Genomic DNA, 14,611 nt, shown 5'->3' with positions numbered 1-14,611 from the left:
TTATTTCTTCCCCGTACAGATGTGTAAAAATTATTCGGTTCAACAATCCCACCAACTAAATAAATAATAATAAATCGCTTAATTTGTGGAATAAAAGGTTCCAAACAAATAAAAAATTAAGGGATTCTTGAAAAGCCCTATTGGGAAGATGGGTATACCAATAAGTCCTCTTGACTTTTTGGTGCACTAAAAAGTTCTATTCGCTTTTAATTGTTATAACAAAATTCTATTTTTATTTTTAGCTGTGTTTTTATAAAAATTGTTACTAATTGTTATTTAACGACAATTTGAAAAATTCATTATAAAAAAATATCACTAATTATCATTTTTTAATGAAAAATTTAGAAAAACATTACTAATTATCAGTTTTTAGAACTTTTCATTATACAAACACTTGTGATACTTAATGATACACATGTCCTTATAACAGGATTTGTAAGTAATTACCCCATATCTCACAGCAAAGAGCTGGCCCACCCATTAATTCCCTCTAATTATTCTCATTTGCTTTAAGCCTACTAACATAGCCCACTGGAAAAGGCCCACCACAATGCAAATCAGTAAAGCATTACTAACACAATTTAGGCCAGGCTTTACTATATCCCCACCTGATGGCCCATTAAGAGCTTTGCCTGAATCATTCTGCATAGAGCCCTAAGAGGAGGTTTTAGCTCAAATTCATAAAACCCTCGGTGAAGATGACCTCTTGATCTCTCTTGAGACTTCACTCACATCACATGTATATACATCTAGTAATTGTTGAATCGACGCAGATCGAATATGGCTTGGAGACAAATCATACCTTTCAACAGAAGAGCATTTTCAATTCCTTCCAATTTGGTTCCTGGGTTCGCTAATTTTTCTTCCAAATCCACACCTTACTTGGGTAAACATCTTCTTTTAGGGTTTATATACATATATATGTAAATGTATATGCCCTAGATATGTGTAATTTGGATTTAATGGGGGTTGTTTTGGTGGTTGTTGTTGCAGTGAAGGTTGGGATTCCGGAGTTTCTGAAAGGAGTTGGAAAAGGGGTAGAAGCTCACGTTGAGAAGCTTGAATCGGAGATTGGTGATCTCCCGAAGCTTCTCGTAACTCGCACTTTGAAGCTCAAGAAACTCGGCATCCCATGCAAACACGTAATCATTTTCATTTTTTTTTTTTGGATTAATCTTTTCTTCATTAGTTTATATTTATGGGTTTTAAGAATAAAAAGAAAACAAACTATGGTTTGCACTCTGTTTCGGAACTTATAAAAATTGAAAAAAAGAAAAAGAAAAAGAAAGAAAAGGAAATGATTATATTATTAGGAGTGAAGGTATTATGGTTGATTTCTCTCCCCCTTGTTTGGATAACTAGGAGAGAAAAGAAGGGAAAAGATTATGATTTCTCACCTATTTTATTTGATTTAACTACATAAAAGAAAGGAAAAGAAATAGTTTCATGTTATATTATCATGTCTTGTAGGCGTCAACTTTTTTTTTATTTATTGCTTTTATGTCTAAAGGGTAGTTTTTGTATTATGAAAAATAGTAATTTTTGGTTTCATGCTCTCCCAATCTCTCCAATTTTGTAGAGATTTAAAATGAGGATTTTAAGAGAAATGAGTTTTTCTCCCTTTCTTCCCATTTAACCCCATTCCTCTTTTCTTTACTAATCCAAACAAGTGATGTGAACAAAGAGAAAAAGAATTTTTTTTTTCCTTTCCAAATCAGCCAATCCAAATGGGCTGTTATCAGGAATATTTTTTTAATAGTGATATAATGCAATTTTTGCACTTTTATTTTGTCTTTACTCTTGTTTGGTTACTATTTTGGAGGTGTTGATATTGTTGACTGTTGAGAAGTATCAATGATCCTACATTGAATAGGACTCTTCTTTAGAGTATTGTGGCAAAATGTAATTTATAATTTGTCCCCATCCAGAAGGAAATTAAATACAGGCTTTCAATTTATATATATTGTGATAGTTTGAAATTTTTGATGGATGTGTCTGTAAGAAATTTCTCAATCATAGTAAATTCTTCTTCTCCATGGATGTAGCTAGGCATTTGTCAAGCCTTGGTATGGACTCTGGCTCTTGTCTGTAACTCTTTCTTCTTAGCGATTGGCTCGTGTGTAACTCTGTCTTCTTAGCTAGTGGTTCTTGTGTGTAACTTTCTCTTCTCAGCTATGTGGATGCTCTGTCCATTTATCTGTGTGGTAGCATCATTCTGCTGCATGCTTCAGAATATTCCAGTCTGTGAGTTTGCTTAGGGTATCGTGGTTCTAGAGTTCTATTATCGTTAGAATTTAAGGAATCAAGAAAATTTCCTTTACTTCATTTTGTGTTGAAATTGTAATCTCAGTATTGCTGCATTGGTGGGTGTTATTTGATTTTATTAGAACCCAAGGACTTTGAGCAGTTTGATTTAAAAACTTCTATGTTCATTGGGATCGAAGTAAAGTTTGGTTAAAAGATTGTGGCTGGAACTGATGTTCTTTAGAAACCAGTCTCAAGTTAGATTCTAGATGTAGAATTAAGTAAATTTATGGAAGTGTGATAGTCTTAGGTCAATGTATGTCCAAATCTTTAAAGCTGGAGCTAGGGTATTGTTTGAATTGTGATTCTTCTTGGGACGTTCCGAGGACAAGAAGAAAGCAAATTCATGTGAATTGGTGTAGGAAAGAAACATAGGTTGTGTTTGGTAGAGTTTTAGAATTATGATTTGAGAATAGAGTTGTATTTTGAGTTTGTGAGTTTTTGAATTTTGATTCGAATGTGAAAAATTTGTTTGGTTATGAGTTTTAAAAAGAGTTTGAATTGAGTGATGTGATATATAATATTGAAAAGTGAATGTTTTGAAAAGTGTTTTGAAAAGTGAGTGTGGAATTAATTTTCTAAAGCTGCAACCAAACAACACACTCAAACTAAGGGATAGAATTACATTTCAAAAGCTCTACCAAACAGAGCCATAGTTTTTCCTTTATTTTTTCTTCCTGGAGATGAGGTTGGTGAAGAGATGGGGTAGTGATCTATTGCACCTCTGCAAAATTGAGTTTGAATTGGTGGAAAGGAATGAAATCAGAAGTTGTCAAGAATACCTTCCTTTGTATGGAGGATATTTTAGGCTAATAGTTGGTCTTAACTCCCATCAAGTCCTATTAAAATTGTTACTAAAAATAATTTTTTGTTACATTTTTTACATATGTTGCTAAAAATTGACAATTAGTGACTCTTTTTTGTCACTATTTTTATAAATTTTTGCTAAAACGTACAATTAGTGACGTTTTTCAGTAATGAATTTTTTAAACTATCGCTGAAAGTTGAAAATTAGTGGCTTTTTTTGTGATATTTTTTTAAAATGTCACTAAAATTTATAATTAGTGACATTTTTTGTGACAATTTTCAAACTGCCGCTTAAAATTAACAATTAGTGATGTTTTTTAATAGTATTTGATGAAAGATACCATTAATTATCATAGGACCTATTGGACAATAAGTCCACCTATTAGGACTTACGCGTAAGTCTCCCGATATTTTATGGTGATCGAGTAGAAATCTTTCCTAGTCCTTTTGTGTTGCATTCAAGTTACCACCTTGCGAGTTTTGGTTCTTTATAGCCTATTGTTTGTGAAGCAGGTTCTCATCTTTGTCATCTCAATGAGTTTCTTTACTTTCAGTGATAATGTACTATTCTTTGTCCATCATAGTTTTGGAACTTGCAACTGCACAATCAGAATTGCTGCAGGGTATGAATGGATGTCCTGGATGTATTCAAGTCTACAACTTTAGAATTGCTTGAGAGTTGTCTCATTACTTTGATGATTGCTTGCCAAATGATGGATTTCAATACTTGGATATGGATAAATTATGACTTTCATGCTATCCTTTTGAAAAACTTGTATATTTGCCCGTTGTGGTATCCTTAAATATGAGCTTTTAATTGGCACAAGTCTTGAAGAACTCTTTGCTGAACATTGTAAAGCAGTTCCATAATATTGATAAGACTCGAGATGTGTGGCAACTTAGGGCCAAAGACCCAGTATTTTTCTTATTTACCACTTGTGGTGTACCTTAATCCTTTACGCTTGCAGTACTTTTACCATGACGTACCTGTTGGAGGTAGGTCTCTTACAGTTGGAGAGGTTGAGTTATTTAATTGTCTTTTTTATTTTTTATTTATTTTTAATTCTATTTGGACAGTTGTCAATTGTCTTGTTTAGGAAGTTGGGCTATTTTATTTGGCTATTTAGCTATTTTAACCTGGCTAAAATAGTTGTGTTTAGAAAGTTGGTTGGCTTTTTTTTATAGTTGATTTGATGATTGTGAGAGAAAAAGTGAAATTATTATGGGTTGGAGGTGACATTTTATCTTATTGACTATTTTAACCTATTTTGTCTTTTAGTGGACTATTTTAGCCCAATCCTCTTCCCAAACACCCCCAATATTCATCCTCATTCATGAGGAATATAAGGTGAAACAATTTATTGCTTGATAGACATGAGGTCTAGTCCAAGAGCCCCCCCCCTCCCCCCTTTTGATACATCAGTTAGGAGCGCATAGCTGGGTGCCTTGGGTCTGGAACCGCAGTATAGCAGGTTCAATATTTTCCGTCTTCCTTTTTGAGTTCTAACTACACTGTAGCCAGGCCAGAGATGGGTTCTAATTTAGATGGTTTTACCATCCAGCTTGAAGGCTGAAACACCCTGTTGAGCTCTCATGATCATTCAATCGGAGGATTACTTCTAATCTATGAAGCATGGGTACTTCAAAAATATTGCCGTATGAGTACCGCGCATTTATCCGATACGGATATGCATACCGGTAAGGCTGCGCGTTGGGTATGTGAAATACGTATCTAGTATGCTAAATACTTTGGCTACGGGATGGGAGATGGGTATGGCTTGGGTACTTTTGTGGGTACTTTGGGGCATAATGTAATTTTTTTATATAAAAAAGATACTAGAATAATTGTGTTATGCCTATTTTTTAAAACTTAAAAAATATTTGGTGTTCAAAGCTGCTATAGGCTCGAAATTTTCAAGCTCGAATTTGCCCCGAATCCAAAACAACGTCGTTTTGGAATTTTTTTTTTTTTTCCTTTTCTTTTTTCTTTCTCGCTGGAAGAAGAAGAAGAAGAAGAAGAAGAAGAAGAAGAAGAAGAAGAAGAAGAAGAACATCATCAACACATCATCAACAACCAACATCTTCATCAACATCATCAACACATCATCAACATCTTTAGACAGCCAACATCTTCATCAACATCATCAACATCTTTAGATTAGATCCACTAGGAAAAAAAAAAAAAAATAAAAAAAAATAAAAATCAACATCTTCATCATCATCATCAACATCATCATCAACATCTTCATCAACATCATCATCACCCAAAAAAAAAAAAGATTCAGATCCGATTTAGATCTGAATCTCCGATCACTGCCATCACTGTCGATCTTCCTCCTTCGTCATCACCGCCATCACCGTCTTCTTCTCTTCCTCCTCCTTCTCCCCATCTTTTCTCCTTCTTCTCTCTTCCTCTTCTCTTCTCTTCTCTCCTTTCTCTCTCTCGCCTCTGTTTTTCTGTGTTCTAAAACAAGAAAAAAAAAGCAAGAAAAGGAAGAAAAAAAGAAAAAAAAAAGGAAACCCAAAACGACGTTGTTTTGGGTTTCAAGCCAATTTGGAGCCAACGATTTTGAGCCCTCAAACAATTTTCTATTTTTACAATTATCAAAATATAAAAAGTATTCTTTTTTGGACCATTACAAATACTTCAATTTTTTTTATTTATTTTTTTTAATTTTTACATTTGATCTTTGGATTATTATATGTCATGTATTAGTATTAATAATAAAAAAATATATTTTTTGTAGACATATTGGCGAATCCATATCGTACCCACACCTGCATCCATACCTACACCCATTTTTCCTAATGTCTAATAAATAAGAGAGGTTGCCTTCTTAGTTTGCTAGTTGGAGAATAGGAAATTCAAACACTATAATAACAAGGGCCTTACTTATGGACCTATAAGTAAGTGATTACTGTAATTCCTCAAGAGTCAAAAAGTGCTTGACACCGATACAGAGTATAATACTAGCGACATATATCCTGAATCTACTTTAGTTGGTGGATCTTTTACATATCGTTTTTTTAGACTAGAGTGTTGAGAAAAATGGGTGCTGTGACCAAATATTACATTTTCATATGAGCATTCTTGTTATGTAAAGACCGTGGCATGCACCTTCACTAAGCAACCCTCCAACTTTGTGTTCCCATCGTCACATAATTTTCCCCTTTTTGTGGGTCTGGACATTCTGAAGTCCAACTTGGTTTTCAAAATTATGCCCTAAATTGTCAAAATGATTCAAATTGTTGTAAATTTGGTATTATATCCTGTAGGTTCATGTGAGATTTCTGTAGGATTGTAGGAGCTAGTGATTTTTCATCTTATTTTGAATACATATTATCGTTATTGGTATTCTTACTTTATTTTTATTTTTTTTATAGAAGTAGAATCTTATGATTCTCATGGATCGTTTTATCCATGATCCAATCCTACGACCCGAACCATGAGACCCTCACACAAATCCCACATATCCCAATTTTTACAACCATGGTTTTAAGTGCCCCATGAATAATATTTATAGTCCATACAGGATCCAATTCAGTGTTTATTGAAGTTAATATATCAGTCCCCACAAAATGGCCACATGCTTTTATCAGTGTTTTACTTTCTCCTTTTCATAACTAATTTGAACCCCACATTCTTGCTCAATGATTGCAAACATGTTCTTTCCTGGTTCTTCTTCTCCTCCTTCTCCTTCTTTATTTACTTTTCATAACTAAATTGAACCCGCATTCTTGCTCAGTGGTTGCAAACAAGATGCTTCTTTCTTGTTCTTTGGACAGTATATGTCAGCCAGTGTTTTACATGGTCAATCCAAGTCTTGAAGTTGTGCCAAGAACATGTGCTTTCCAAAATATAGTTGCAGGCCAACATATATGCTTCCTTCACATACGAATTGCCTGTGGTGCTGCAAGTGAAAGTGATTTCATTAAGAACCAACTTTTAGATTATTAAACTGTAAAGACCCTTCTGGTATATTCCCATTAATGTTGTCTATATTAGTATATGTGGACTTTCTCACTCATATTAACCAATTTGAACATGTTTTTTGGGGGCTGTGCAGAGGAAGCTGATATTGAAATACACGCACAAATATAGGGTTGGACTTTGGAGGCCTCGAGCAGAGCCTCTGAAATTGTAATGGCTCCAGAGTGCTGATCTACCATAATATTGCTGCTGAATCGAATTTCTAGTAATTTAAGAAAGAGTATCAGATACATGAAGTCTTAGATTTAATTATGGAAACAACTGGTTTGGTGATTTAACACCAGTGCTATCATTGGTATATCTTTATTCAGTCTAGCACAAGTGGGTGCTAGGTGACTGGCAAGTTTGAGTTCATAATTTCTTGCTTAAGACTGATTTCTATGATGATATTCGCAAAACTACTTTCGTCCGACCATTTTTAACTCTTCAACAAACCATTAATTTTTCCTATATTTATTTTTGCGGGGTACCTTTCATGTGAAAGGAAGGTACCTTTCATGTGAAAGGAAGGTACATGATTTCCGGTTGTGGATTTTAGTATTTTTGACTCGTGCCTATTAATTTTGAGCACACCGACTTCTTGCCACTATACTATTGGTAGGTTTGGGATTAGATTGTTCAACCTAGCTTGTAGATTCTCGATATTTGCAAGCGTATCTAGATTCTTTTTGTCCGGCTTCCTAGCTAGGAGGTACTTCTATGATCTCACAGAACTTTGCATCTACTTGTTCCTATGTTCGATTTGATTTAGAAAAAATTGTTGAAAAATTCACTCTAACAATTGTTTAAGGCATTAAGACCTTGTTTGTTAGGGGCATATAAAGGGCGGATATGAGGGGAGACCGGATATAATATGACGTGAGTCTTATATATTTTGAGGTGAGTCTTATATATTTTCTTGTTTTCCTATATTCCGTGTTTGGTTGCTTCGGATATAGAGTTCGGATAATGTATCCCTCAAAAAGGGGATATGCAATACAAACCCCCATGATATTATATATCCCCACTATCGTATATAGAGAATCTTTCATCCAAAGGTCAAAAATAATTACTCAATTCTTATCCCATCCTATATCTTATTTTAATTAAACATAATATAAGTATGTAATCCATCTCATATCTTACAACATATTATATTTCATCTTTATTCTTAAGTATTACATATCTTCCTCAAACCCTTATATCTAATTTGAACAATCAAACGGGCCTAGGTTCAGTAAATATTTTTTGTTGGTGAGATGTCAACCTTTTGTAAAATAATTTTGTGAGAAGTCCTTTTGTTGATTTTGAAAGGCATTTTGTTTTTAATTTTATTCCTTAATTTATTGGTTAACTTTTTTTTATTTGTTAGGCTTTTTTTCGACTATCTATTTAAATTTATATATATTTGTTAAAATTATTTTTTATTTGTTTAAATTATTTTCCCTATCTATTCAAATTTATGTCTGTTTGTTGAATTTTGTTGTTTGTTGAATTTTGTTGCTTATCTGTTCAAATTTATATTTATCTATTCAATTTTTTTACCCTATCTGTTTAATTTTATGATCTTTTTAGTTCAAGTTTTATTCTTATTTGTTTAATTTTTTTCCTTGAATTTTATATATTGAAATTCGATCTTTTCAATTTTTTTTGTTAAAACAATTTATTTGTTCAATACATTATCTTTATCTGTTCAAATTCTCATAGATAGATAGATAGCAAAAGGGCCCTCTAATTTTATCTGTTTAAAATGCTTCCTATGTATGAAGCTCTCATACACACACACACACACACTCTCATAGATATATAAACATATGTTATTCAACAACATAAAAAAAAAAAAAAAAAAATCTGTTAACAAAAAAAAAAAAAAAAAATTATTTGTTCAATTTTTTTTGGATACATTATTTGTTTTAATCTCCCCCCCCAATCTACCGTTTGGAACAACAACAACAAATAGTGAAGAACACAAATCATATTCAATTTTTAGGTCACAGATGATCAGTCATGAAATTTGAAAAAAAAATCTGGGAAACCATTCGTCATGAAATCTGCGGGGGGAAAAGTCTGTTTGGTTGCCGAGAAAATCTGTGATAGAAGCTGGAGAACACTAGAGACAAATGATATAAGCTTCGTTGGGAAGATGGATTAGGTTGGGCTTAGGGCTATTTTAATCACAAAAAGATAAAATAGACTTTTTAACCTAATAAGACAAAATATCATATCTAACCTATAATCATTACATTTTCTCTCTTACAAAAAGTCAAAAAAATTTAAAAAAATTTCCTAAACAAGGCTTTTTAGCCTCAGGCTAAAATAATAAAAAAAAACCAATCTACTTCCAAATGAACTAGTAAGAGTGTAACCAGATTTCTCAAGCACTAACCAAGTAGCAAGTGTTACCACCAGAATCCCCACTGTTACATTCTTACTCTTCCACAGCATCACCTACAATTGTTTTTATTAGAACAAAAATAGAGTTGAATGTAAATTTAATTCACCATTTATAGCAATTGATTCAAAACAAATGTGATAAATTCAACAAGGATTTTAACGAAGTAATCAGTTTTGAAACAATCAAATGTGGATTTTGAGATGATCTGATCCTAAATTTAGATAAAGTTTTTGCTCTGATCTAGATCAAATCAAAGAGGTTCTCAATTTAAACTTCAAATATATATATATATATATATATATATATATATATATATATACTTTGTTAAAATCCTTTAAAAATTTGGAGTGATCTATTGTTATTGCATCAAATTGTCGATGAACAACAGATCACTCCAAATTTCAACAGATCACCCACACACACCGACACATACACACAAACACCTAATAGATCACCAACAAATTTAAACCACCGCATTGTCGATCTCAGACGATCTTGGAACCCTAGCCCTCTAAAATCGATTTTAGAGTTCTGAACCACTAAAACCATCTCTTACATCTATTTCAATCTCGACATATGCAATGATCCAAATTATGCAAAAACACACAAATAAATAGTCAAATACTCAATTTTGATGAGGAAGAATATACCTAATGAAAGACTTGGCTTTGTAGGAAGAATTAGGAGATGAATTAAAGCGTAGAGGCCTTCATTACCGCCATAGCAGAAAAAGACCTTGGACTGAGCAGCGACGAAGGATTTGTTACGATACTCGTGAATCGAAGTAGAGACAAGTGAGATTGAATAGAATATATATAGAGAGAGAAAAGTAAAAACCCTAGAGATCGTCGCTTCATTATCATCAAATGAGCAACGGTGGCGAGATCAAGGAAGGCGGACGGAGGTGGTGGTGTCGGCGGCAATAGAGGTGGTGGTGTGAAACAGATCTGCTGGGGTTAGGGTTTTGGTAGCTGAATGAACAAATCCGCAGGCGGCAATTTCAGAACTAGTTGCCAGCGTCGGTTCTACGCCACTTCCAGATCTGGTTGTCGGCGGTGGTGGTGCCGCCGTTGGAAAGGTTCAGATCAGCGTGGTGAAGACGAGAGAGAAGTTTGGTTAGGGTTAGGGTTTGGGTAATTTGATCATTTTACGAGTTTCCTGACAAATTATTTTAGAGCGTGTACCTTTGGATAGAGAAAAATTTAAAATTAGATTTATGAATAGAGAGTTTTAATTTACTTAATTTGGCAAGGCCTTAGGCTGTCTTTGAATAGATAATTTGATGAGGAAAATAAAAAGAGAAAGGAAAATACTAGAAAGGAAAGGAGAAAGAATTTATATGATTTGAATTCTAAGTTATGTTTGGTTGAGTTGGGAATTGGAAAAAAAAAAAAAAGTTTAAGTGAATGTTTGGTTGAGCTGGGATTTGGGGAAAGAAAAGAGTAACTTAAAATATAAAAAGTGAAATAACATTTTTCTCTCTCTCTCTCTCTCTCGTTTTTTTTATGTATTTTTTATTATAATCAAACAAAAAATGATACTGCGTTTCTTCTTTTTTTTTTTTCCCTCATCAAATCTTCCAAAAAAATATAATCTTAACACTGTGTTTGGTTTGAGTGATTTGGGGAGAAAAGAAAAGAAATGGAGAGAAATTGATTTCAATTCCCTATTTGAATTACCAAATATGAGAGAAATGAAAAGAAATGGAGAGAAACACTTTTCTTTCATAACCCCTATTTTCAATCTCTCCAAAAGTCTATAGAAATAAAACCACTAAATATTATTTTATTATAATACAAAAATTACCTTTTTAGATATAGAATAAATAAAAAGACTAACAGATATATAAAAAAAAAAAATTAATTTGGTAATATAACATTACATCATTTCATTTTATTTCTTTTATATAACTTAACCAAAAATGATAGAAGAGAAATTCATATCATTTCTTTTATTTTCTTTCTTATGTCAAAACAAAATGAAAATAAATGACAATATTTTATTTTCTTTTTCCTTGTAACTTAATCATTTCTTTTTTCTTCTCCCTCCGAAGTTGCCAAACATAGTGTAAAGAGTCCAAATTAAGCCTCGTTTGAGAATAGGCTAATTTAGTAAATTTTTGGCTATTTGGCTAAAATATGAGCTAAAAAAAATCAGTATGTTTGGGATGACTTTTTGACTTTTTACGAAAAGATGTGTAAAAAGTAGAGAGAAAAGAGAATCTTTGACTTTTTTGTATGAGATGTTGGCTTTTTGACTTTTTTTGTAACTTTTTGACTTTTTAGCTAAACCAGCTTGTTGCCAAACGAGGCCTTAGTTGTAGTTAGCAGCCTTTGTTTGTTATTCACTACTACAAAATTGACTCAATTTTATGTTTATTTTCTTACTTTGTTCAGTTTCCGGGCTTTGAAAATTAGCCTGTTCCAACTAAAAATTGTTCGCCTTAGAGTTTTCAAAAATTGTAGTACGAGTTTTTAATTTGTGTGTGTGTTTTTTTTTTCTTTTTTGAATTTTTAGTGAATTTTTAAATATTTTAATCAATTATTTTTTAGTAAGTATAAAATTTGTGTATTTTTTTTAAATACATTGAATACAAAAAATAATATATATACATATATATATATATATATAAATACAATATATTTTCGTATTTTTTTGTACTCAATAGATTTTTTAAAACTTTTTGTACAAATTTTAAGAGTACAAATTTTTTAGTGGATTTAAAAAGTAAAATAAAAAAATTTGATTAAAATGTTAAAAAATTTCACTAAAAAAAAACATGGATAGAAAATTCAAAAAATTATTTTTTAAAAAATTTCAAACCGGACGAGATGAAAAGTACCAAAATAATTTCTAATAAACACTTAAAAAGAGGTGTGCCATATAACCTTAGTTACAACTTGGTTACTTGCGATGTTACTCATTGTAAATGTTATTTTGTTATAATTAAGGAATGTTTTGTTTTTTTCATTATGATTAAAAATAATTTAATTATGATAGAGCTGTACTATCAACATTAATGTATTATAAAAGGGTCATTCTAGAATACATTGCAGTGTTTCTAATTATCATAAATTATTTGTCATAATTAAAAAAAAATTATAACCAAATACCTTACTCTGTTAAAAAAAAAAAAAACAAATACCTTATACTACCAAAATAATAATTATGATAGGTCATAACTAACATTATAACTAATACCATAATGATTCATAATCAATGTATAACTAACATCACAATAGATCCTAACCAAAGATTACAAATGTCATAAGTAGAACATATTGTACACACCTCAAAATTTTGGAGATGTATTATAAAATTTAGAGAAATTACAAAAAATCCCAAGGTTAAGCCTTATAACAAAATAAAATTTTAATTTTATCAATTTAAACCATTAATCTAAAAAAAATGATATTTATTAAACTCGAAGAAAGGGTAATAACTAAAATAGTCATTTTTTTTTATCAATTTTACTTAACGAAAATAGACAAATGGTTTATATTGAAAACAAAACAAAATATTAGAATTTAAATTGACAAAATAAAAAATTTAGATTTATTTTGTTATATATAAGACTCAAATTATGAATTTTTTAAAATAATTTGCCTTAAAATTATAAATTTTTGTTTTTTGTTTTGTTTTGTTTTGTTTTTTGGTCAATTGACAGGAGAGTAATTACAAATATGAGAAATATTACACCATTAAATAACTCAACAACTACTCCACTACTACTTGCATATAAACCATAAGGGGAGAGAAATAAACACCACCATAAAAGAGTATCAAACTCCTCTTTATATGAGTTGATTCTAAAACCTTACATCACAAAAGATATTACACAATCATTAGATCAAATAACCTGATTATACATTATAAAATCTCCCCCACACACATAAAATGGGATATTGTAGAAGAGTGTCAAACTCTTCTCTATAAAAGTTGATTTCAAAACCTTATATCACGAAGGGTGTTACACTTAGACCATTTTGTGAAATAAACAACCACTCCACTACTACTTGCATATACACCATAAGGGGAGAGAAATAAACACCACCATAAAAGAGTATCAAACTCCTCTTTATATGAGTTGATTCTAAAACCTTACATCACAAAAGATATTACACAATCATTAGATCAAATAACCTGATTATACATTATAAAATCTCCCCCACACACATAAAATGGGATATTGTAGAAGAGTGTCAAACTCTTCTCTATAAAAGTTGATTTCAAAACCTTATATCACGAAGGGTGTTACACTTAGACCAAATAATCTGGTTATACATTATAAAATCTCGCCCCCCCCCCCACACACACACACAAAATGGGATATTATAGAAATTACCCTTAAACACTAGTATTGAGCACCTGCAAAACATATAACAAAGACTAAATAGGTGACACTTCAAGGATTGCAACACTAGAAGCATTTGAGCATGACCAACAAAATACACAACTAGATGGAAGAAGATGAAATTTAAAGCTTGCCAAGATGCTTGGTTCCAATCAGAAAAGATGCATAAACATCTTCAACAACATACTTAATTTGTTCATCTGAAAAAACCAAAGCACCCCAGCTGAAAGAAGGCAGATATTTGGATGCCTCCCAAGCTATTCTAACTTCAGCAGCTAATGTTGCTAATCCAGCACTAAGATCGGGCTTCTTAAGAACTCTAGCAACCAACTCCTGCGCTTCAACGCTGCTCTTGCATTCTATTCGCCAATTTTGCCTCAAAGTATAAACTCCGCTAATCAAATTGACACCCACGAAACAAATTTCTTGGTCTTCTAGAAAATTCTTTAGGCATTGAGGTATTGAATTTGAACCCAAGCGATTCATTAGAATCACCAGGCACCGATTTCCGACACAAAGTTTCAACATTATAGACTCCTTAACCACACACTACAGGAAAACATAGCAAAAAACACGGAGTTTTTAGCGACGCCGCGCCCCCCGTCGCAAAAAACGGTTTTTTGCGACGGTAACTTCACCTGTCGCAAATAATAGCCTTTAGCGACGGCATTTACCCGTCGGTAATGAAACTAAGCGGAGGGGTCGGAAATGCGGAAGTATTAGCGACGGTAAATAAAACCGTCGCAAAAAACCTTTTTTTTGAGACGGCATATATCATTTG

At 32.1% G+C, this 14,611-nt stretch overlaps 2 protein-coding genes across 3 annotated transcripts; one reads left to right on the top strand and one right to left on the bottom strand.

Annotated features, from left to right (window-relative positions):
• Positions 1-588: 588 nt before the first annotated feature.
• On the top strand, positions 589-7,517 carry LOC114280298 (uncharacterized). Of its 2 annotated transcripts, none has more exons than XM_028222651.2 (3): positions 589-886; positions 994-1,142; positions 7,179-7,517. In XM_028222651.2, the coding sequence occupies exons 1-3, from the start codon at positions 781-783 to the stop codon at positions 7,254-7,256; spliced, it is 333 nt and encodes a 110-aa protein (XP_028078452.2). In that variant the 5' UTR covers positions 589-780; the 3' UTR covers positions 7,257-7,517. The 2 variants fall into 2 exon arrangements, with proteins under 2 accessions (XP_028078452.2, XP_082724589.1); XM_082868463.1 differs by lacking the exon at positions 7,179-7,517 and adding an exon at positions 3,696-5,314.
• Positions 7,518-13,953: 6,436 nt separating this feature from the next.
• On the bottom strand, positions 13,954-14,358 carry LOC145791289 (uncharacterized). The gene has a single exon (XM_082871633.1). It carries the CDS (start codon positions 14,356-14,358, stop codon positions 13,954-13,956), a length of 405 nt encoding a protein of 134 aa, XP_082727759.1.
• Between the last annotated feature and the right edge of the window lie 253 nt (positions 14,359-14,611).

The sequence above is a fragment of the Camellia sinensis genome, chromosome 5 (assembly GCF_055761805.1).
Source record: "Camellia sinensis isolate YWXY chromosome 5, ASM5576180v1, whole genome shotgun sequence".
Taxonomy (NCBI): Eukaryota; Viridiplantae; Streptophyta; class Magnoliopsida; order Ericales; family Theaceae; genus Camellia; species Camellia sinensis.
The sequence above is the reverse complement of the archived record's forward strand: the minus strand, read 5'-3'. Positions and strand labels throughout refer to the sequence as shown.

Bases quoted from the DNA above. Each gene is read 5' to 3' on its own strand.
- LOC145791289 (XM_082871633.1), bottom strand. From the start codon at position 14,358: ATGTTGAAACTTTGTGTCGGAAATCGGTGCCTGGTGATTCTAATGAAT.
- LOC114280298 (XM_028222651.2), top strand. From the start codon at position 781: ATGGCTTGGAGACAAATCATACCTTTCAACAGAAGAGCATTTTCAATT. The intron at 887-993 runs GTAAACATCTTC...TTGTTGTTGCAG, and splicing joins CAAATCCACACCTTACTTGG to TGAAGGTTGGGATTCCGGAG. The intron at 1,143-7,178 runs GTAATCATTTTC...GGGGCTGTGCAG, and splicing joins TCGGCATCCCATGCAAACAC to AGGAAGCTGATATTGAAATA.